Below are 24,347 nucleotides of genomic sequence, written 5' to 3'. Positions count from 1 at the left end.
GAAATCTCAATAACCAGCGTTGCCGTTTCACGTTTAATGTAATCCCCGAACCGATTTTCTCTGGTATCGGAATCAAATTTTAAATGAATTGGTGACCCCTTATCTCGTCGGTTGGAATTTATTTTGTTCCGGAATCTGCACTTATTGTTAGATTCACACGCAATTCGGTATTTCAGTTATTACCTCCGTAGATAGGAATGACTGCAAGAATATTCGCGATTTTAGTGCCTTAAGTCGGACCCGATTAACTCTGGTGAAATCCATTAGACATCACAATGCTTCTTTTTAAGACATTTCTCGCCGTCATCGCGCTACGCCCACTGCGTCAGTAGAGGCAAATTATGAAATACGTTCTGACGTTACCAACTCCCAGAAGGTCATCCGCGTCAATACCATTCCCTCAGGCAGTAAAAATGACAGGAGTTAAAAACGTTATGGAATAGAATTTGATTTACAAATGTCTATCGGTTGAAGTAGGTTTTTGATGGACACAGGGACTATACTATTCCACATTTCAAGGCCTTCTAACACGCATTAAACATTGCAACACCCTTCGATGCAGTAAACCATTCTGCGTATCACCTCATACTTTCTACCTCCCTTTACTCCGTCCAACATGGGAAATCTTTGCCTCCCTCCCTATCGCTTACCCAACATCCTCCAATCTATTACTGATGTCAAGATTACATTGTCACTCAATATTCCTTGCATCCATTTTTCCTGCTTTCTTAGAAAATCTTCCAGTAACCTCATGTGATCCCATACCTTACCGAGAACTTGTACGTGTTTTCATGTCAGTGTTATTTTCTTCGTTGCAATTTTCCACAGTTAAAACTTTATTTCCGACCATGGTTTCGATACACTGTATCATCATCAGGTCTGATGATGATACAGCATATCGAAACCATGGTCGGAAATAAATTTTTAACTGTGGAAAATTGCAACGAAGTTTTTATTATGTCTCGATTCCGCAACATCACGCCTAACTCTTCACTTTTCGTTATTTTCTTCATTTTTCTCTAGGCGTTCTCTGGACATCAATTAAATGAAAAAGTGGGATTCTAAATTTAAACTATTAATTTGATGATTATGTTTACGCTAGCCAAAATTGTACGTAGACCAGGTGAAACCATGGAGGTGAATTGACTTTGAAGGTGAAAATTGTACGGTCTTTCGTATAAATTTATGAGTTAAAAAATGCCTTAGAGGGTAACGTTTAGGCTTCGGAGACCCTACGCCGTAATTAACGATGGTTATCAGTGTATAATTAGGTTAGTTTAAAAGTTGGTCAACACATTATGCATCATTAATTAATATATTGAAAATAATTTTTTATCAACGAAATAGACATTTACTTGAATTTGAAATGTAATTGTAAGAAATCACTCGCTCAAAAGAGCGTGTATTGAAATTGTATTAATAATCTTGGTTATCCTTGTCCGTTATTGAAATTTCAAAATCAATGCATCCACTATGATACGTCGAAGCGGTGTTTATCCCTAGTGAAGTGCGTTGTGGGATTGAGAAATTCCGGCGACTGTTTCAAATTTTAGAAAATTATCGACGATGCAACTCTTTCGGTAACCTGTTCCCATTCAAGGCATCCTAAGTATATAACGGATGAATTTTCGTGTCCATGGAAACCGGTAAAGATTTAGATAAGGTGTTGGCATAGTACAAGGCCCATGTTGCGAAAACCTGTCGAATGACGATAATATTTGTATTTTGTAGTGTATTAAACTTTGATTTTCCAGTATTATGAATGTTTCCCTTTGGTCATTCACTCTCAGACCCTTATCTCGGATTTGTTTTTATCCTGCAAAATGAATCTAGTGGAGAGCTAATTTTCACACGCTTGTGCTAGTAATTTTAGAGAATATATTTTTAAAGGTTTTGTATTTGTTTATCTTTTTTTGCGCATTTCGGCATCTTCCATGAGTTAGCAATGGGCATATTCAGATTCCCCACTTTCTCGGCCACCACAGGCATGACATCGGCAAAACGCAAAAATGGCGTTTTCCTTTGCGAATAAAAGTTGACGTCGTTGCCATTAAACTGACCAATTAAACGAGATATTCAGAAGGTAGAAGCAGTTATGGCGATTATCTATGGCATATCATTTTTTTACCATAAGGCGAATTCCGGCCTTCATTAATAGCAGAACTGCAAAAAATGGTATCCTATTCTCGATAAACCGTATTCCATTGACAGGTGAAGTTGGCGAATGTGGAAATTGTAAATACATATTTGGGGAGAAGGGGGACTTTTTGTAATTCCCGTGGGGTTTAGCGCATCTAAATGTGCCCCTTTCGTCGATATTACTACAAGTGTGATGTTTTTAATGGAGTGGATCCGAGGTAGGTTTTCTGTGAGATTGAGATCTATGCCTATTGTGTTTTTTCTTATGAATATTTGTGTGCATAGCGAAGAAGAATTTCGGGAATTTTGTGATGAATTTTGCCAACTGTTTGAAGAGGCTCGTGTAATCTGTCAATGGAAGTTTTTGTTCGATAGTATTGATTGACCGCCCACTGTTTTGGTCTCTTCGGTGCAACTTTGCTCCTCGAGCAGACCTCAATTGCGAAGTGTAGCAACAAGCAACTCATTTTCGCACGAAGCCTGTAGATCGAAAACTTCCGTAGTAGATTCCCGGGTCTTTTCTCGCCCGGGCATCCTCGGCACATGCATAAGGGCATAGCTCTGGCATATGGGGAAATTTTACTCCGATCCGACGGGCATGGGCGATTAATTCGTGTTCAGTGCAGACGGGTCGCCAGACCTCAGGCGTTGTGACCGCCGAAGCATCGCAGCGGCACTCCCAGTCACTTGGCCCCTTGCCCTTCCACCGTCGCACGCCCGTCTTGGATCAGCGGGCGTGCGGCGCGTTCACCAGAGCGACTCCCTGCGAATCCAGCCTTCTTGCCGGACGAGTTGGAGGGGATGTATCGGGTTACGGGAGAGTGTGTGGGAAACGAGGACGCGGAAAAGTATCCCGGGATCTTGCGAGGAAACGCCTCGGCGAGAGGGGGGGAGAAAATGGATGCATGATCCGCTTCAGTCAAGGGTGGATATGAACTTTGGACTTGATGGGGAACGCAGGGTCTCAGTTGGACGTAGTTTGAGCTTATAATTATAGATAACGCCGATAGTTTTCAAAACTATAGTATTTTCAACAATCATGGTTTTAACTTACGTGTTTAGACCAAATAATGTGGAAGTCCTGCGGTTCTCTTTTCAGATGTAAAGATAACTTCTTTATCGAGCTCATTTTCCAATCAGTAAGCCGGTTTTAGGAGTCATACCCCCCTCCCCAGACTATGAATCCTCCTCTGAATCCAGTGTGCCTCCGGGTAAATCCGATGAAGGTGGGGATAGGCCAAGAGGAAGATGACCTCTCATGCCAGAGGACAATTTTCCGTTTTCCAATTTGAAAACTAAATTTTAGTAATAAAATTATTTTAAATGCATAATAGGGGTGTCATTGTGATATGGAGCATAATTTTGTACGGATTATTGTTATTGAAGTAAGATGATAAGCTAAGAGTGGAGGCTTTTGAAATGTGGGTATAGAGAAGGATGGAAAAGATGAAATGAATGGAAGGGAAAACAAATGAGGAAGTGGGTGAAGTGAGGGAATTGTTAGAGAAGCCCAAAGGAGGCAGGAAAGATGGATGCTAAGTGTTTTGATTGGTAATGAGATGTTGAGAACTCTAGAGGGGAAACTGTAGGTATGGGGAGGAAAAGGGTAGGCATGTTGGATCGATGAAGGGAGGAGGAAAAAGAAGAAATTGAAGAAGGGTTTATTTTTAATCTTGAATGTCAAGTTATTTTGTTAGAAGAGGCAAGGAAATATCTATTGTATAGTCTGCTTCCATCCAAAACCAACCTCAATCAATAGAATACCTAATAATAAATGGAATGCATATTAAGAAAGTTTTACAGTTATAATTATTGGAGTGTTATGATCATTTTCAAGAAACTAAGTATGATTTCCATGATTGACAGGTTTCTTCTGTCCTTACAAGCTCTTAATATATTGGAAAACTCAGTGTTTGAGAAGACCACTACTCAAGGAAGTTTATTATGAGGATTTAATGTTTTCGGGTGATCTCCCTAGGTGTTTTTCCTTTTACCCCCACTTTAAAGGCACCAGTGACCACCATATTGTTTATTTGTCATCCGGTATCAATAATTAACATCGTATCCAATGGGTTAAGTCATTTTGAATTTGAAACACCATCTTTGCCACCTTCCAGCTTATTCGAATTGTATTCATGAATAATGTCATTTGTAGGGAGGTATGGTAGTCTACTGGCATTGGGCTATTGATCAGAGGGCCTAGGTTCGATTCCCAGGGACACTTCTGGGAATTCTCCGCTAATCCCAAGCTCAGTGATTTTTCAGGCACCAGATCTTCCTGGGGAACCGCTGGTGGTAGAGGAAAGGATCTGGCCCCCCTACCCTGAAATACAAATTTCACATGCCTTTGGGCTTTGTACTTAGTGAATTCTATCTTCACCTATCAAACCAACTTTCAGGTTGAAAACTAATCTTTTATATTACTTTTAAATGGACTTAATGAGAAGTAAATAGGAATTTTGACTATTTTAATAAAGAGGACTATTGGTTGGAGTGAACAATGTTAAATGTTGTGATGCTGTTAAAAATGTGATATGTTGATAATGCTTTTTGCTGGAAAAAATTGGTTTATTCCAGGGTATAGGATGTCATTTGCTCTTATTTTCTGCTCTTTATTGTCTTCTTGATTGAACTTGATATATTTATTTTGATAAAATTGCCAAAATATTATTCAATTGTAAAAATCCTTAACTTGGATTACTTATTGTCGAAAAGAATCCAAATAAATTTAAAATTGACAACAAGGAACTGACTTCAAGACGAAACTTCATTGAGCAGATGAAAGAAGAAGTGAAGGTAGGTTGAAAAATTTATTTCCATTTGACCATAATGCCTTGTTGCATTGATAACATTTCAATCAGATGCTGATTATATTTTGTTATAATTTAGTCTGATAATGGAAAATATTATATTGCATCCTTAAAATTCTGCAACATGCATTTCATGTAAAATTTATGAATGGAAAGATACTTTCTGAAGGGGGTTTTTAACTGACCTGAAATTAAGAAACTATCTGAAAATTTTTAATTTAAAATCATTGGTATTTTATGCTACCCTTTCATTTTTGTTTACCTTAAAACTCAATATGTTTATGGGATCTTGAGTTGAATACATACTTCATTGAGGAAGAGGGAGTTGAAGACAAAAACGTTGTTTACCTGTGATTATTTTGGGTAATCATTGTTCAGTGAATCTTAAATTGAAATTCCACTGTAGCTGATGCCAAAATTAATCAGTTCTCAATGTTTATGAGCTCTTCTGATTGTGACATACTAATTTCTGATAATTTTCAGGTGATGAAAGAAAAAATGAACATTTCAAGAGGAAGAGATCGTGACAGGACGGTTAGACAGGTAATTTCATTAGCCACCATAAGCATGGAAAACCAATTACACTGATTTTTCTTCCTTATCAAGATGAAATTAAATGTGTTAACTACTTATATTTTATAAAAATACTTTTATACTTTTGGTAGAAACGAAACATTGCAGTATCTCTTGAGAGAAGAGGAATAAGGGTCTTTGAGGAAACATTTACATGTATTATGTTTGTGAGTTTTTCTTTTTTGTGGTGAAAATATCTATGCAACTGGCTATCAATTAAAACATGTACTATATACATAGAAAAATGACTAGGGTAAACTTTTACTATTCAAAGATGAAAATATTTATTTGTTTTGATGTATATTGAAAGTGTTAAGACAGCTATGCTAGAGTGATGTTCATTGATTAATAACATAAAAACATAGTACCCTAGGAGGAGTATCTACCATGCAACAGCTGTCATTAAGTTAGCATGAAAAACTTCCTATGTGATGCTGAGTTATGGGTTTTGATGACAGGGTGGTGCAATAAGAAGCCCTGAAAAAGTGAGGGTAATTGCTCATATAGTACATACTATGTAGTTTCCTTTGGTGTACATATAATGGCCAGAAAATAATTGAGCCCAGTTCGATGTTATTTTATTGCACTAAATATTTGAATGATGAATGTTTTTTCTTTTGTTGATGTAGGTATATAGGTAACCTTCACTGCAGCATTCCAATTAATTATTGTTATCATGCAGCAAATGAAATTCTAGGCTGCAGTATTAGATGTATTTGTTTTTTGAGTAGTTATTTCTGGTACATATATATTAATATACATATTTTCGCTCCCTTTCTTTTGAGAGTTTTTAAATTTGACTCGAAAGTGCTTTGCCTGGCCCTGTATTTGAATAATGTGGATTATTGAATTATTAAAATTATCAGTTAGATAGAAGAAGGGTCTTTTACAGTCTCAATCTCACCTGAATAAAGCTAATTTAGCTGCACCTTTAGAGGATAATGATGGTGATGAATGATATGAGTATCATGTGTCTTTTGCTATTAAAATTGATGCCTTTCATTGTTAAGGATTTATGGTAATTATTTACCTTACCTTACCTAGGTTACCTTATGGTAATTATTTGCAGCATTTATGTATTGTATGACTTCAACTACAAGCCTCAAAGTTATTCTTCAGTGATAAACTCTAAAAAGGACGCTAAAGTAGTAGGATATTCATTCACTGCAATTTGAGCAACTTCAGCACTCTTTGGCATTCAATTATAGCTGTATTACGATTGCCTTTAATAAACGCTCACAGTTCTCCAAAGAAAAACCTTTAATTCTCTTCAGATAAATTGGAACAGATTTAATAGTTTTTAGTCTTTCGTTAAAGTGATTTCAACTAGAAAAAAGAAGGGAGCTATAACCATGCATAACAAGAAATTTTTTTATTTAAACCAAGCCCCGAAAACACTAGAGTTATTCAGATTTATTAATAAATACCTTGAACATTTGCTACATTTATATGGACAGCTTAATTTGGCAAGGTCTGCTCTTCAGAATGTTGGCCAAATGCCCTGTAAAACTATTATCATCATTAGTTTGAGATTTGTCTTCCATTATTGACCTCTAAGGTAGCTTTGGTGTATGTACATGAAATCAATGTTTCATGCCATGAGGAAAATAGGTAACTACTCATGCATAGTGTTTCTTGTGTTCCTTGTATTTTTATTGTTGCTGAATTACAGTTGACTGAATTTGTCTCCTGTTTCACATGGGCTGGCTAACCATGGTAACTTTCTTCCTTTTTGGTGAATTAGCCACTCTTGGAAAACAGTAGCAGTCCAGTCCATGTTGTTGGTGGGGGTGGTGGTGGTGGAGGTGCTGGTTCCCATGGCACCACCAAATACTCCAAATTGGAGAATGAAGAGGCTGACAGTCCTAGTCGGCAGTTTGGTGATGACAGAGGGCAGCTCCAGGGGGCATTGGCAAGATCGCCAAATGAACACTCATCTGAACATGAATCGCCAGCTACTCTTAAGACTGTATCGCACCAAATTGGCAATGAGCTCGATGAACAGGCTGTGTGAGTCTCTTAGCTGATCATAACCACCTTCAACTTGGATTCTTCGTGCTTAAGTTACTATCCAGGATGTATTCTGTAGTATTAATATCAGTATTTTTAGACATTCAAAATGCTATGGTGTACTGTATGGCACACATGAGTTAAATTCCAAACTTTCCCTGTGTTTACATGACCACTAGTTCTTTGAATTTTAATAATGGTTGAATATTTAACAGCCTTACCTATTACCAAATAGGAAAATTCTGTGTCATAACTTTGTACAATGTATTGTTTTCTTTAATCGAATCAACCTTTGTCATGGCTCATATTTACCTATATATCATAGGTTCTTGCATTCTGTGGGTGCAGATTCATGGTTTAGGTCTTAAAAATTAATGGAAAGGAGTTTGCTTTCCTTCACCTCCTATGTTCCATAGGGACATAAGTAATTCATATACAGGTCAAGAGATATGTGAGGAAAATCAGATGAGATTCAAAAAACAGTGGGATGTGAAGAATACTTAAATTTAATTCAAGTTTGCATACATTTACTTCAATGGAAAGACTACCAACCACAGTGTTTTTGAAAGGTATTTAACACGTTCTAATGGAGATTTGGATATACAGAAGAGGATATCAATTTGCTTAGAGGGTGATTTTTTATGTCTAGAAAGTAATAATTTTTTTCAGTCTTTCTTGCATCTAAATATTTTTACAACCATTTTTTTGCTGATTATTTGGCCTTACCATTTGCTAGTTACTATAAATTATTTTTAGTTGTAGATTTAAGTGCCCTGTGACTACCCAATGATAATTCATTCGACTGTTGGGACAAATTCAGTATAATAGTCATCACCAGTGGGCAACACGTATAATATAAGAATTTGATGTCAAGGTATTTTTTCACTTGGGAAAAATCTTTAAAGAAATAAAACACTTTACCTAAAATTGATGGCAGAGTATGCATTTAAATTAGTTGTGACCTTTTAAGCCACATGGGCTAAGAGATTGAAAAGTGACGCAAAAATGCATTATATCAGTTAATGATTTTGATAGCCTACTCTTAAGTACTAGAAGGTTATCTTTTTTCCAGGTATTTTAAGGATGAGCTTTCATCCCATTCTTAAAAGGTTTCTCTTCACATTACAGAGACAATAATGAATGCACAGGCTGGTAAGAATCAAACATAATGCCTAGCTGATGAAAGATTGGTTTACAATACTAGCTTGAATGGAAATTGGAAATAAGGCTAACAGCACTTTTTTTGCAGAATAAATGTCTTCAGCTGTGGTGGCGTAACCCTTGATTGTTCATTACCCGATGAGAGTTGGCTAAAAATTATGGCAAGATGAATTGAGTGTCTTATTATGTTGATAAAACTTCTCATCAAACAAATTAACTGGTGTTTATTTGTCGCATTATAATTAATATTAAATGTAGTGATTTGAGATAAGTTTGATTCTCAATTTTAATGAGCAATTCAAATTTTGCTCCAATAGGCAGAATGTATGGCAGTTTTGAATTTCATTTTGTAGAATTGAGAAATGCTGATCTTGATTGTGTTAGCAGTGTTGAATTGTCATGCAATACTAATCAGAACATTTCCTCTTTTAAAAATCATAATTAACAAAATAAAAGTACACCTTAGTATATGTTAATGATAGGACTAAAATGATATTGTCTACAGGGTCGCACCCAAAAGTGTTAGGACTGATTTTTTTACAAGAATTTTATTGACGATATACTTACATCGACTTAATAATCTTCAAAGTATGCTCCTTGAGCTGCTACACACTTAGTATAACATTGCTCCCATTCCCCGTACGCCCGCTGGAAATTTTCTTTGGGGATGCCGTTGATGACCCTCGTCGAAGCCTCTTGAACAGCCTTTATTGAGTCAAAACGTCGTCCCTTGAGCTGTCTTTTCATCAGGGGGAAGAAGAAGAAGTCCGGTGGTGCCAAATTGGGAGAATAGGGCAGGTGCGGCAACGTGGCAACGCCGTATTTGGCCAGGAGCTGTCTGACGACGAGCGCGCCATGGCACGGCGCGTTGTCATGATGAAGCACCCAGCAGTTTGCGATGGCCGGTCGGACTCTTTTCACGCGCTCTCGGAGGCGGGTGAGCACCTGCACGTAAAAGTTTGCATTCACAGTCTCCCCTGGTGGGACAAACTCCTTGTGAACCACTCCATGACGGTCGAAAAACACAATCAACATCATTTTGATTTTTGATTTGCTCATGCGAGCCTTTTTTGGACGTGGGGACGTGGAAGCGTGCCATTCCGCGGATTGTCTTTTTGTTTCGGGGTCATATTGAAAAACCCATGTTTCATCACCAGTCATCACATTGTCCAAACAATTTTCATCTCGGTGCAAATTGGCTAACACTTCTTCGGAAATGTGCACACGCGTTGCCTGTTGGTCGACACTCAGAATTTTCGGCACCATCTTGGCGCACACCTTGCGAATGGCCAAATCCTGTGAAATAATGCGTTGGACGTTGGATGCAGACAGACCCAACTGGTCTGCAATTTCTTCACTGGTTAAGCGTCAGTCTATGTTCAGCAGTGTCCTCACTCTGTCCACATTCATGTCGGTTCTGGCCGTCGACGGCCGTCCGGAGCGATGGTCATCTTCAACGAGCTCCCTACCCTGGTTAAACAACTTGTGCCACTTAAATACTGTGGAACGGCTTAAGGCAGTGTTCCCATAAGCCTGCTTGATCATATCGAGGGTATCAGTTGCCGTCTTCCCGAGTTTCGCACAACACTTCACGGAATAACGTTGCTCTAAATTCAAATTCATTTTGTTTTTCGGCGACTGAGGTTGGTGTTGGTCTGTTGCTAAGAGCCCCCTCCACCTTACCCTGCCAGGCAGACTCCCCTCCACGGCTCCGTTTGTGCCAGAGAAAATCAGTCCTACCACTTTTGGGTGCGACCCTGTATATTTGGTTAAGATACCCATGTAGTGCCCTTTTCAATGTTTTTTATTATCTAATAAATCAATTAGCTATTTTGTACTTAACTTTTTAATGCCAAATATTAAAAAAAATATTAAATATGGTTGATAAAAATTTAAATCATGATTATGATATTATATGTAGGGGAGATTAATAATGTTAAAAATTATGCCTCTCTTTGCAGGATGCTGGATGAATTTGGGAATGAGTTAGAAAACAATGAATCTAAGATTGATTCAACTATGAAGAAAGTGGCCAAAGTTTTGCATATTTCTAATGGTTTGTAGAAATCCCTTAAATATCCTCTAATGATTTCCAATTATGCATAATTGTGAATTTTAAATGCATTAGCTTGTTGTATATTCCATTAGGTAAGAAAAATTTCTGATTATTTGGAATTGTTAGAATATTTCATCATCAAAATCTGTAATTATTCACATGGTGGTGAAAACACTTGAAAAAATTACACTAAATTAATTAAGGCATACTCATTTTACTGAGGTTACAAAAAGTTGTCAATAAACCTTTATTTTCCCTGGATCGCACAACTGGCAAATAAGTGTGAATAAATTATAGGATGCAGTCTTAATGGGTGCATGGATATTACCGCAGTCAATTGATTTAAAAATCCAATGATATTTACGTATAACAAAACTTTTGGTTTAAGTATATCATATGTTAAAATTCTTGCCTTTATCATATAGCTGTGTGTTTTCTGTGGTCAAGTTTCAGTATCTGGGAATATAGCAATATATCGGCCATAATTAAGTAAATTTGAATATTCCCATTCCATGTGAAATTTTATTAACTAATTTAGTTTTGGAACATATTGAGCTAATTGCACAACATTTTATTATTCACGTATTTATAATAATAATAGCAACAATTTCAAAAGCACAACTTGGATATTTGCCAAAATTATTCAATAGTAGCTTTAAAGCTTGCATAATTAAAGAAAGAATACAATAATGTTAAAGATTGAAACACTGGCATACTTGTTCTGATTACTTAAACAAAGTCTTTTAACCAGATGGTTTTACTGGAATGCATTCCACAATTTGTATTTTATTTAGCATAATACGAATAACTCGGAAAGCTACAGTAGATATGCTAATACAGATCATCAGTGTAGATGTTCTATTTGGTAGATATTCCTGAAAAGTCTATTTCAGAATATACTACGTATATTGTAAGGCCTCTGAAATATGATGGTAGTAAATATCATCAAGACAAATGTTGTATTCATTTTAAAGCACTTTTAAGGATTAAAGAATTGGCTTGTTTATTACTGGTAAAACTTAGTGTCAAATATATTAAATTATGCTCACCATCCAACTTATCTGTTGACTTTGGCATTTGGGGAATATTCCCCCATCCTTTGCATCCTGACTAGCTGAGGGAATACTAAAGTGCTGTTCCAGATATCACTCATACCTGGAGGAATGGGGGTGGTTATTCTTACTCCTACCCAGAGAATTTATTGCCCACCTATATCTAGAGCCATGATCCCACTATAATTGGCCATGGATCAATATGAGTAATTTAATGTGGCCATTACTCTGAATAGCAGCCTATGAATATTTTACATGGGAAAAGCACTCAACCACCATCTGTCCATTCCTTGACCAAGCCAAAGTTTGCTATCCTAAAGAAATTTTTTAGAATAATGTATTTATGAATAGCCCTTATGTATCTAATCAAAATATATGCGGCTGGAAAAAGAGCATTTTTTGGAGGTTTGTTGTAAAGAAGCATGGCAAAAATTCATGGAAGTAACTCATCAAAAATCATGAATGATTAAAGCGTTAATTACATTATTGAAAGTGATCTAGCATTATTAAAGCAGATACCCTCCTCTTTTCCATGAATGTCAAACCATTTAGGTTTATCACATGTATATGATAAAAGATTTCAATTGTCAGCTGCCAAACCCTTTTTTGTCCACTAACTGTTTATTCAAAGTCCCTTTAATTAGCATATTACCACGTCTTGTGCCTTACTATTTTTCATAAAATATTGATTAAATAATGATGGATAGCAGCTATAAAAATATTTTAATGCAATTTATTTAGCTATACAAAAGCAGCAACAACATTACCAACAATTTGCTGAACTAGCCTTATCAGAATATCTACCAGGACTGATAGATAAACTGCATCGAACTTTAGGGATTAATCGCTGGAACTCAAGAGACTATATTTCTTTTAAAAATACATTTGCTCAGTAATTATCTCCAGTTAAAACAGTTACTTGGCACCTTGATATATCCTTTAATTAATGAAATAGAATAAAAATGTAGTGAATGATATAATTATGAATGATAAAATAAAATTAAATGTAGTGCATAGTATAATAATGCAAATTTTAGATTAGCTGATAAAATGTGGGACTAGTTTCACTGAAATTACTCATTTATGCCTCATATTGTGGAAAATTGAATATATTACGGATATTTCTAATCTCATTGGTCTTTCATGCCTGGACCAAGGCATTGTCCTAAAAGTCATTCCAGGTCACTTTATAGTTGTAGTTCCTGTAAATTTATATATATAGATATAGGAATGAATTTATATATATATATATATATATATATATATATATATATATATATATATATATATATTTACATATATATATATATATATTTACATATATATATATATATATATATATATATATATATATATATATATATATATATTTACATATATATTACATTGGAATGTGAAGTACTAGGAACATTCAAGTGCTTCACATATTCCATCCCATTTGTTTTTACTCTAAATTTTCCACTATACAAAATCTCAGGACTAGTGATACAAGTCATGCCAGGGATTTATGCCGTGTCATTTTTTGAATTTAATCAGAGTTCACAAGTCACTGTAGGGGTATTTACATGTATTGGTGCTTAAATGAATAAAAAAATTTAAATTAAAAAATAATTACCTGCATAGTAAGTTAAATAAAACTAAGAAAATTAAGTAATATTTAAACTAAATACTATTTCTAGATTTAGCATCAGCTGAAAATTTTCACATTAATTTATAAATGTATTTTCCAACCCTCATTTTCATCTTTTCTAACTTATTTTCTCATGCCTAATATGTGCTGTTAGTGTCATTGTTGTAGCCAAAATGAATTATTTCATTCACTTGGTCACCAAGGTTATCTAGAAAAATATCAGTGTAAAAAGTTTTATAATATGTATTTATCAAACCTTTTCTCTCTGAAAAAGGAAACTTTTCTCCTACGTTCTCCGACTCTTATAATGCTTCAAGCAGTAAAATTGTTAAAAAATGTTTTTACTTGCTTTCAAAATTTGCAAAGTGATTGAGAACCCTAATACTTCTGAGATCCTAAGAATTAAATGGGGGGTTACTCATTTGAGCGTTGTAATTTTTAACTCTAACCATGAAGTAAAAATTAATTTAAGCCATGTAATATAAAAATCATTCAGTTTTTATACAATGATATATGGAGAGATGAACCCCATGCCATTGAATAACTCATGCAGGGAACTAGCTATTGCAGCCACAAAAACCTCTTGGTTATTTTTGGAAAAATGAATTCCATTGGAAGCACAACCACAAGGTTTATTGCTCTCTGAACAGTTGGTTTTCTTGCCAGGAAAGTTGAAAGCCTTTTTGCAGGAATAGCATTAAAAGGTAACAAAGGAACTATAGCTCAGTTGAAAGCTTGTGGTCCATATGCAGAAACAAGTTTTGGGCCTAGAGGGTACCCTTTCCAAAAAGGGTACATAGGAGAGGGGTGTGGATGAAAGTTTAATTCTCTCTAAATACCTCACTGTGACCATGTGCACTCATTGGTAACCTCGCTGCTTTTTCAACCTTTTTCTTTAGTTTTACATTTAAATTATGTAGCTTTATTTTTAGTTTTTTTTTCTCCTCAAGTATTATTTAGGTTATTAGATAGTTTATCTTTGGTGTATTCTTAGCATCATATTTGTAGGTTATTTCAGTTTGTTAGTTAGCCAAATTTAAAATTCCATTGTTTAAATTGTTAGTTTATTTTATGATATTAGTTCAATTTTTAGATATGGTATTTTCGTAGGTTAGGCATAAATATCATATATTTATTTAAGATATAGGTATTCAGCTTAAGATCATTTGATTATACTTATTATTGGAAGATTTAGTTAACTCATAGATGACATTGGTAGTTAAGAGTAGTTTACCACGGATTCAAAAGTAGGTAATGGGAAGGCATTTCATAGTCAGGCGCAGGAGATTATTTATAAAGTTTTAACTTTTATGAAGAAGGAAGCAGTCGAGGGAATCACTGTTCCCCTTAAAAGTGTGCACGACTGTTACATTTATTGCAAATGAAGTCTTTATGAACAGTTTTCATTATAAAATTATAAATAATGTAGAAGAAACTGATGAAAGCTCTGAAAGCGACAGTGAGTATGGAAGTTTTTTGATTGAAGCATGTAAACACATTAAAAAAATAATTAAGGTAAAACTCGTTTTTGCATTATTAATTTCCTACTGTTTTAAAAATATTGAGAGTTAATGTAGTGTTAATGTAGCATGGAATATTGTTCAATTGCAAAAAACTATTGGCTAAGAGCAATACTCACGTGTGCTTTTGGCGATGTTTTCAAAGCTGTTCACAAATCCTTCCGCTACCATTGGCTGAACTGCTAAGCGGCTGCCGGAAGCCTTTCTCCTACCATTCCTCTCTAGGCGAATTTCCCCACATTCATGCATCTTTCTGCGCAGGTCGGGGCAACAAGCTTTCAACTGGACTATGCCCCAGTAGCTGTCTGAGATATTTATTTCGCAAATAGATAAGCTTGTCACAGTCCCACTAGCATCAAAGAGGTTTCAAATGAGCTTAATCAAGATGCAAATGACTAACTAGGGGAACACTCTCACAAAGCTCATGATTTACAAGACTGTTATCAACAGTACACTTTCACAGCAAAACACTCTTTGGGGACTTGTTACATCCGGATCCCTCAGTCCTACAATGCCTTAATAAGTATATTTTTCGTTTCTTCCTAGGATATTCTTTAATGTATTCATTTATCATCACAAATATTTTGCTTGCTTTAGGAATAGCTCATCTAATTCTTTTTCTTAATTTAAGACAACATATTAACAAAAATTTTTCTACCATGCATGCATCCCAAGGTGGGAGGGAGAACTTGCAAATATTTGTAATTCACAGTTGACTATTACAAATCCTGTGATGTCACCATGGAATTGGTTGTATTTCAATTCTACAGTGAAATCAGCTATGTAAAACTGTTGGAACTGGAAAAATATGTAGTTTTATTATGGTGTGTATAGAGTATGTGTATATTTTACCTATATTCAATCAATGCGTGGCATACACTTTCGACAGATTTCAGAAAATATATACTTGTACATTAATATGATGGCCAAGTCAAAAGTACCTGCTAGACATCAACTAAGTCAGTTTTGTACCTTTACCCCATAGATACAAAATTTGCTTTAAGGTTCTTTTAAAACATTTATTAAAATTCTTAGTTGGTATGAATAGGAGAAATTTTTTGGTTTTTTTGGTTGGTAGATTAGGAGAAATTTTTAAGGTAAGACAAAATGCAATTTAATTATACGACAAACAGAAAAATCAGTTCATGTTCAATCAGTGTTTTTTTCAATAAGCAAGGGCCTATCCACATTGACACCTTGGTTTGCTTTAGATAAGGCATGTTAAATAATAATGGACCCAACATAGGTTGCATTTGTGTAACTGCTTACTGTGGAAGTGCGATATGTTCTTTATTTCATCTAGTTCATCTGGTGCTTAGTTGCTACATTGTGATTGTATTATAATAGTAAGCAGTGCATTTACTTTGCAAAAGATCTTACGTATATTATTTTCATCAGTACTTTTGACTTTCCAACTACCAAGAGACATTGCTTTTCATATCTTAGGATCCATCCATTAGCAATAAAAAGCGGTATGACCAACATAACAGAAGTAAAGTAGTCGAATGATGCCTCAAATCCATGTAATCTGAGGAGTTGGCAATGAATACAGACTCATGCCAATACTTTAACTAACATGAAATTTATTGTAACACTCATAGTCTGCATATCACAGGATGTGATTTAGGTATTTTTATACTTAATATAAACATAAAACACAGTAATCAACCCGAAGTCCGTTTGGTAGGTGATAGTTGAGTTCACCGAGTACTAAGCCTGACAGCGTGTGATATTCACACATCAGGGTAGGGGGGCCAGTTTCTTTCCCTGTGCTGGTTATAGTTTCCTAGGAAGATCTGGTTCCTGAAAAATCACATAGCTTGGGTGTAGCTGCAGGGGCCCAGAGAGGCTTGCCCCGGAATCAAACTCAGGCTCTCCGGTCCGTAGTCCAACGCTCTAACCCTGGACTACTGCGACCCACATACTTAATATATTGGGTAAAATTAAGTTATTAAACATTTCCTCTAAAAATGAATTGCTACACCCTGTATCAGCATTAAAAAATCCTCAGAAGTAGTTGTAAAATTTTTGCATTCTCCATTATGTAGAGGTGGTGATGGGTGTGTGCTAACAGCATAGTTCAGGGGATGAGAGGAGAAATATTGATTGTGCAAAGGAAGCTATAGAAGTTCCTTGTTGTGCATGTATTGTTTCAAGGAAAGTTGAATCTTAGGGGAGGGTTAATGAAAGGAGAGAGTAAGGTGTCTTTCCTTTTGTTTCAAGTGTGGAATGTTGAACAGTGGGTAGTGGGATGGGTGCAAAATATCATTGTGATTGTATTATCCTTGTCTTTGGTATTTTCATTTTCCAACACTTCATGAACATATTGAGTTTTACCTTTATTTTCACCATAGAATGCTTAATATTCAAAATTGTTGTAGTGGAAGCATTCTTCAAAATTTTTTTTAAAAGTACCATTGATTTTCCTGCATGAAACACTGGTGTTTTATTTTTTGTTAGTCCCCTTTTCAAACTTCATACATCTGATTGATGTAGACAGTTTCCCAAATGGAGAAAGGTATTTTTGTCTGTTCTGTTGAACATGCACCTGGTTTTCACCCAGTTTGTGCATGCTTGCATGTTTGTGTTTGACGTTCATGAAATGTAGGATAGATGAGAGCTGCAGGAGAGGCGGCCTTGGTCGAGGCCCAAAATAAAGTGACCTTTGACTTAGTAAATATAGTAATATATATCCATCAAATTCTTTTGTAATGTAGGTAACAACAGTGAAGAGAAAATGGTCTTCTCTTTCAGTGAATGAGGCCCGATCAAAAAATGGGCATTAAATATGACATCAACTGGATCACTTCCCTTCTCTCCAAAGGAGGATTGTCTTTTGTGTCATATGAATTAAATTGAGAAGTGAAATGATAGAAAATATGCATAACTATTTATGACTCCACAAATTACCACATGGAGTGTTAATACAGGGAAGGATGAAATTGTTTTTCCAACATAAAATATGAGGACTGATCAAAAAAAGATTTATTATGAATATATCTGCTAAATTTAATGTGCAAAAATTTAATTTTGTTATAATGGAAACTTATTGTGTGCACAGGACAAGTTTCATTGATTATACTCCAATATGGCATCTATGGCAGCTATTGCAAGTTGTAACCTGGTCAATTTGTCTACACCTGCTTCTGATGATGAAAAATCTTTTCCACCTAGTGTTTTATTCCAATTGGGGAACGTGAGTATTTACATGGGTGGTGCAAAGTTGGCAGAACCATTTGTTGGAAAGGCAACAGTTCTCAAGGTGTAAAAAGTCAGCTTTCTCTAGCAACAAAATTTACCTGACACAATTGCCAATTGATTAGTTATTAGAAATCACATTGTGTAACTAATAGACAGGCATTATATATGCATATATATCTTCTTTACCTAATGCTGAAACCATGTTTTATTATTTTTTTTAGATCGAAGACAGTGGATTGCTATTGGAGTTCTCTCTGGTGTGATGGTTGTGGTGATTATATTATTCATTGCAGTGTGAGGACTGACTTGTTCCTGTTTGCCTGATAATGCAGAAGGCTAAAGAGAGAGAATCTATTTCACGATCTTTTTTAAAGAAAGTGACTCTTGTCAAATAGAGAGCTGGAATTGATAAGTATTAAAATTGCAAGGCAATTTGGTAATTCCAAGTTTTTAAGGATATTTGCAAATGGTGGCATGGTTGCAGTGCTGCACCTGATATCAATTAAGTCAGGGAAATGCAGAATATATCTTATTTTGTATTAGGCTCAGACTTTTATGTTGTCAAATAATATGTATATAAACTATGTGTAGAAAAGTTCTACCCTCTCACTCTACAGAATCAAATTATGTTAACCCTTTTATTATTTTGGGTTTTATTGTGAAGTCTGTCTTTCAATTTGTTCCTTTTTCGACAGTATTATTCTTGTTAGCTAAACATTTATATTTTTAATTTTTATAGAACCTCTATGTATTTATTGTATGTGGTTGAACTTCTTTGGTGTCTAAAAGTGCATTTTTGTGCTAAAATTATTTTTGTTGCATTTAAAAATTTTATAAGCTAACTACCTACTATGGTTTCATTTTAATGGACTAAATCTGATAGGTACATATAAATATATTTATTTTAGCGCTTGTGAAAGTTTTTATGTAATCCCCTTCAACAACTTTCTCTCTAAAATTCATTCTTAAGTACTAAATCCATATTAAAATTTCCTAGGACGTTGTTCTGTGCCCAGTTTTAAGTAAAGTACCATTGCCTAGGGTTATATTTTATTAAGAGTATTCAACTTCAAATCTTAACATACTGTGTAATAGAATTAACATTTCCGACATTTCAGTGCTGGATTAAAGTTACTCTTTTCTATGTCAATGGCAAGAGTAGACCACAAGCTGTACTGTAATTTGAAATACACATTTCGTGCAGGAGTTATCTGGGGAGTCCCTAAACTTTTGACTGAGTTGAGAGAATGTTGGGATTTCCTGCCTCACCTGTGCAAAATTTAATAGCCCAAGAACTGTGGTTTTGATAAAGTTTAGGAACAATTTTTACCAGAGGGTATTGTGTGAAGATTTATGTTGAGAAGAAAATACATGCATTGTTTTTCCTGCTACTGCTTTACTGTTTTATTTACATCATAAACATATCTCTTAAAGTGAAGCTCAAAACAGACAGCTTCATTTTCAGTTGCCCCTGTATTTGATTGTCTTCCTTTCTTCTTTGATGAGTCTGACAACTGTTGGTATGTAGATTTTTTAAGGCCTCCTTTGTGGGAAACAAAGAGTAGAAAATATGTAGAACAAATTCTTTTTGAGTGAATTGTCATTTAAGATTTTTCAGTTCAGTCAACAAGTTTTCATCTGCACATAAAATGTGAAACAACCATTATATGACATATGCTTTAACTGAAAGTTCATTGCATACTATTTACACATACAGCTAGCAAAATCATCAAATGTTTCACTATTGTAATTCTTTCTAAATTAGGAGTGATCAAAGTATAGATTTCACAGAATGATGAATTAGTGATTAGAAAGAATGGCTACTCAAATATGGTCTCAAATCTGTATTAAAACAGATGAAAATTCCAGAGCACCAATCAAGAGCTTAGCAATTATTTTCTTGTTTGCTCTTCTCTTAATCTTCACCAATCGTGAATTTTGAGAAAATGGGTTTGAGGCTGAGAAGTAGCATTGAAGTTAATAAACAAATTTATTAATAAAAATTTCAACGGTATCTTTTACTCAATTTTAAAACATGCAGGCATGCTGTCAGTGAAACAAGATAAAGCATTTGAAGAAGTTCATGTATTCAATTTTTAGCATTTTTATTTCCTACAGCTTATGTAGACCTGCCAACTGACTTCTGACAAGTATTTTGTCAGATGGAGGCAACATTTGAAAGATGCTATTGATAATCCTACTGGAATCTTTAAATGGAACAAACAGACATCAAGTATATTGTTGGTCTCCTATATCAAATGAAACCAGTTGTCAACCTGAATGTGTCAGTTTGAATGGTGAATTCAGAAATCAGCTGGTGCTAACATAAGACCTACAGCAATAGAAATGACCCCTTTTTGGGCAATAAGGCAATTCCGTTTCCCTGTAGTACCATTTGTTTGATAGAATTTCTGGGACCCATAAAATCAACATACTTGGTTTCAGGCACAACATTGGCTACCCAGTTGTGAACCAGGACTCCCCTCCTGTCATATTCTGAGAACAGTCATTTCCATTTAGCAACCATGCTGCTTTATCAAATACGGTAACCAAATATTGAGTGTATCCACACCCTTGATTGATCTTCACACTTCTTCCCCAGCCTTCCCTGAATAAGTCATCATTAATGTCCTGAAAAACATAAGTGGTCTATCCCTAATCTAGATTCTTCCTGAGGTTGTTACACGGAGCTTAAGCACCAGAGAGGCTTCAAATCACAGAAAGCATTATCTATTAAAAAAAATTGCTGTACCTATGAACAGAATAGAAAGGAATATTGCTTGGATTCCAAAGTTTCAAACTGTTCAGAAAACTAAATTTTAACAGTTTGGTTAGTTGAATAATATGCAATGGAATGTACATATATATATATACACACACACACACATATATATATATATATATATATATATATATATATATATATATATATATATATGTGTGTGTGTGTGTACTAAAAATTGAAATTTATAAATGTATCTAATATTTTGCTTTGTTGCTGAGTTGTTTTCTAATTTTTGGTTTCACCCAAGAATTAAATATATATTCTTATCCTAAATTAGAGAACGTCTCAGCAAAAAATCAAAATATTAGATGCATTTATGCATTACACTTTTTTGCATTTTCACAGATACTACTTGGAGGAAAAAGCAACTATATATTTCTGGAGAGTATCATGAGATGATACTCTAGTGAGAAGAGCATTGTGCTATTTATAAGGGAGGATCTTAGGTTCAAATCCCTGATGATGTCCATAAGGAACTTCATATTAATTCCAAATGGTACCAACGGTAGACACTGATAAAAGCACTACCCCTCCCTCCCCCACCCACAATTATGGTAAATTTATTCAACATTAGCTTTTTTGTTAATGTTTTGAAAACAAAATTAACCTTGAGTTTGAGTACTTTGGTTGGTTTGTCACAATCAAGTCAATATGGGAGTATTCAAGTCATATTTAATAGATGTTTAGTTTAAAATAAGATACAAAATAAAGTCAAGCATTATTTGAAATAAGCTTACCTGGAATTCTTATCTTCACTTTACCACTCTGCCCGAAAGAGCCTTCAATTACTCCATCCTCTCCAGTGGACAGCTTTACTTTCAAACCCATAAAAACTTGCAGATTAGTTTCTTTCTTGAACATGGACTTTCCAATCACTTCCATTTCATTACTTGCTCTTTCCACTAATCCTGTTTTATGTTTCTCTTTGAAAACCTTAAGCCTGGGCAATAGAGTTGTCTGGTAAGACTTGTCATCAATGCTGTGCACTAACCTTCCCCAAAATGCAAGCCTGCAAACATTGGCATGAATGTCTCCATCTAATCTTGAGCCAATCACTAAGCAACCAGGAACTACCGGTATAGGATGCTCAAATTCGAGGAGGGCATATTTCTTTAATGTGACTGCCTTCTCAGACAGTGCTACTGTCTGCACACTCTTAGTTGTTTGAGATTCTTCAGGAGAAATCTCTTCAACATATGCATACTCCTTGTCAAAATCAAAACTATTTTCTGCGCTTGAACAACTAGTTTGAAGCTCTTGAAAAAGTGACACTTTGCCCATGACTGTTTCATGACCCAAGCTTATATGAAACTTGGAACGTGTACATATTTTCTCCTTGAAATAAGTTACCCGATTGATTGGCAGAATTCCAGCATATATGGTGGGAACATAACCAGGACAACATGCAATTCCTCTTTCGAGTAGTTTTGGGTCAAACTGTGTGACACAGATCCCAAGTCGATCCCCTTCAATGGCTTTCTCTATGGGACGGTGAAACATCTGCATGGATTTCACTTTCTTGGTGACACGCAAGATGGGAATTTCTACATTCTAAAAAAACAAAGAATGAATAAAAAAAAGATCAATTTAAAAGGCATGCAGTTCAAATTTTAGAAGACTGAATTATGAAACACTAACATCATTAATGTTTACAGTCCCTTGAAGAATAGTACCCGTCATCACGGTGCCCTGACCCCTGATACTGAAACAATGATCAATGGAAAACACAAATGGACTGGTAGTCTTGCGCTCCGGGATGAATGCAATTTTCTTCAATTCTTGAATTAATTCAGTTATTCCTGTATTAGTCAGACAAAATATTATGTAAAAAACAAAGAAAATATATTCATGTTGTCTTATTCCTGAATCAATACATAAAGACTTAATATTGCTCTTCATCATGTAAATATATTATTCATCAATATTACTACTAACCTACTGGCTCCATTTGAGCGTTTGTCTCTGAACCTCCAGGATTAGCGGCAACACATATAATTGGTGCATCAGAAAACTTGGTGTTTTTCAATGTCATAGCCATTTTTTTCTTCATCTGAGAGTGAAAAGAACATATCATTTCCATAAGTTTATTAATTACGACTTATCTAAAAATGCAAATTATGAGATGTATAGGAATTAAATGCGAGAGTTGGTATGCACACGCTGATATTTTGTAATACTACAATTCGAGTGCAAAAATTATTCGCCTTGGCTGGGATCCGAAACTGGATACCTTCATGCCCGTCGAATGACTTTTACACTGAAATGATTCCATTGTAATGCGTATCAGCGGATGACAACGTTCAAGTTACAGTTGCGGCATCTCCCGCAGTTCTTTGAATTTACCGAAATGTTGGACAGAAAGACCAGCTCTTAATTCAGTATCTAATACAATTCTAATATATATCGATAATCAGAAATAATACGGCTGTTTTCATACAAATTTCACTTTTGATATATGTAAGCTATTCATTAACATCACATTTAATTTATTATAAAGGAAACTATCTGGAATGGACAAATGGATAGTATTTGTGAGATAGGCCAGTACCCATCAGACACTTTCAAACACTATCCATCTGCTTTCAAGGTCCTCGTGTTTATTAATTTTAACTTAATTGAAACATTTCGATGGTTTTCTTTTTAACCCAGGAAAATTGATGAAATTAGCTTAACTAATGCTGCGAAATTATGTGAACTTATAATATATACATTAGAAATTATTTAAGTTACCTTTTCGATTGCAGCGGTTTGTTTAGATGGAGGTAGGAGGTCTACTTTATTGAGAACCACAATCATTTTTTGGGAAGTAATGTCGCCTATTATCAAGCACTCAGCCGTCTGTGTTTGCATTCCTTTTGTAATATCCAGGACCAGTAGCATAACATCAATTATTTGTGCTCCTTTAGAAAATGCCATCAGTTTAGTAAAAAATAATAACATAACATTTATAACGATCATTTGATCTAATTCCTACCTCCAATAATTGTCCTAACCAGGGACGCGTGTCCTGGACAATCTACAAACGTAAACTGCAATTGATCGCATGCATTACTTAGGTGGTCAGGTGGATTGACAACAAGAGAACTGAAGCCGAGGTCTATTGTTATTCCCCTCTCTTGAGACTGAGGATTTTTATCAAAAGCTGCAGTGCTCGCGATGGTGCTTAGAGCTTTTGATAAAGATGTTTTACCACTATCCACATGACCTAAAACTCCCACATTTAAATTTACTATATTTTCGGACATGACGCAACGTCAGGCGTTAAGAAGAAGAGTTAAATAAATAAAAACGAGACTCGATTACGAGTACACTTATGATCTTATATAAACTTATAGCAACCACGACATTTAAAATGATTTTTACTTCACAGAACGTACACTGAAATCAGCTGTAGTCATATTCAAACTAAA

At 35.1% G+C, this 24,347-nt stretch overlaps 2 protein-coding genes across 2 annotated transcripts in view; one reads left to right on the top strand and one right to left on the bottom strand.

Moving 5' to 3' along the window:
• Positions 1-19,544, top strand: part of Syx6 (Syntaxin 6) — a 33,466-nt gene extending 13,922 nt beyond the window's left edge. The window contains exons 3-7 of the mRNA XM_071589819.1: positions 4,841-4,935; positions 5,433-5,492; positions 7,267-7,532; positions 10,655-10,749; positions 18,374-19,544. Coding sequence (XP_071445920.1) covers positions 4,841-4,935; positions 5,433-5,492; positions 7,267-7,532; positions 10,655-10,749; positions 18,374-18,450 — 593 coding nt within the window. The 3' untranslated portion in view covers positions 18,451-19,544. The remainder of the gene's footprint in view (positions 1-4,840; positions 4,936-5,432; positions 5,493-7,266; positions 7,533-10,654; positions 10,750-18,373) is intronic.
• Positions 19,516-24,320, bottom strand: eEFSec (eukaryotic translation elongation factor, selenocysteine-specific). The gene is made up of 6 exons (XM_071589818.1): positions 23,912-24,320; positions 23,668-23,837; positions 22,873-22,987; positions 22,576-22,736; positions 21,675-22,488; positions 19,516-19,695 (listed from the first exon to the last, which is right to left on the bottom strand). Exons 1-6 carry the CDS (start codon positions 24,180-24,182, stop codon positions 19,541-19,543), a joined length of 1,686 nt encoding a protein of 561 aa, XP_071445919.1. The 5' UTR covers positions 24,183-24,320; the 3' UTR covers positions 19,516-19,540.
• Between the last annotated feature and the right edge of the window lie 27 nt (positions 24,321-24,347).

This window comes from Hetaerina americana, unplaced genomic scaffold, assembly GCF_022747635.1.
Source record: "Hetaerina americana unplaced genomic scaffold, ioHetAmer1.1.p SCAF_4, whole genome shotgun sequence".
In the NCBI taxonomy this organism is placed as follows: domain Eukaryota; kingdom Metazoa; phylum Arthropoda; class Insecta; order Odonata; family Calopterygidae; genus Hetaerina; species Hetaerina americana.
The sequence above is the reverse complement of the archived record's forward strand: the minus strand, read 5'-3'. Positions and strand labels throughout refer to the sequence as shown.

Excerpts from the sequence above, each read along its gene's own strand:
- eEFSec (XM_071589818.1), bottom strand. The coding sequence starts at position 24,182 with ATGTCCGAAAATATAGTAAATTTAAATGTGGGAGTTTTAGGTCATGTG. Across the intron at positions 22,988-23,667 it reads AAACCGCTGCAATCGAAAAG|ATGAAGAAAAAAATGGCTAT; the intron begins GTAACTTAAATA and ends TTTCACTCTCAG. Across the intron at positions 22,489-22,575 it reads GGACTGTAAACATTAATGAT|AATGTAGAAATTCCCATCTT; the intron begins GTTAGTGTTTCA and ends TTGTTTTTTTAG.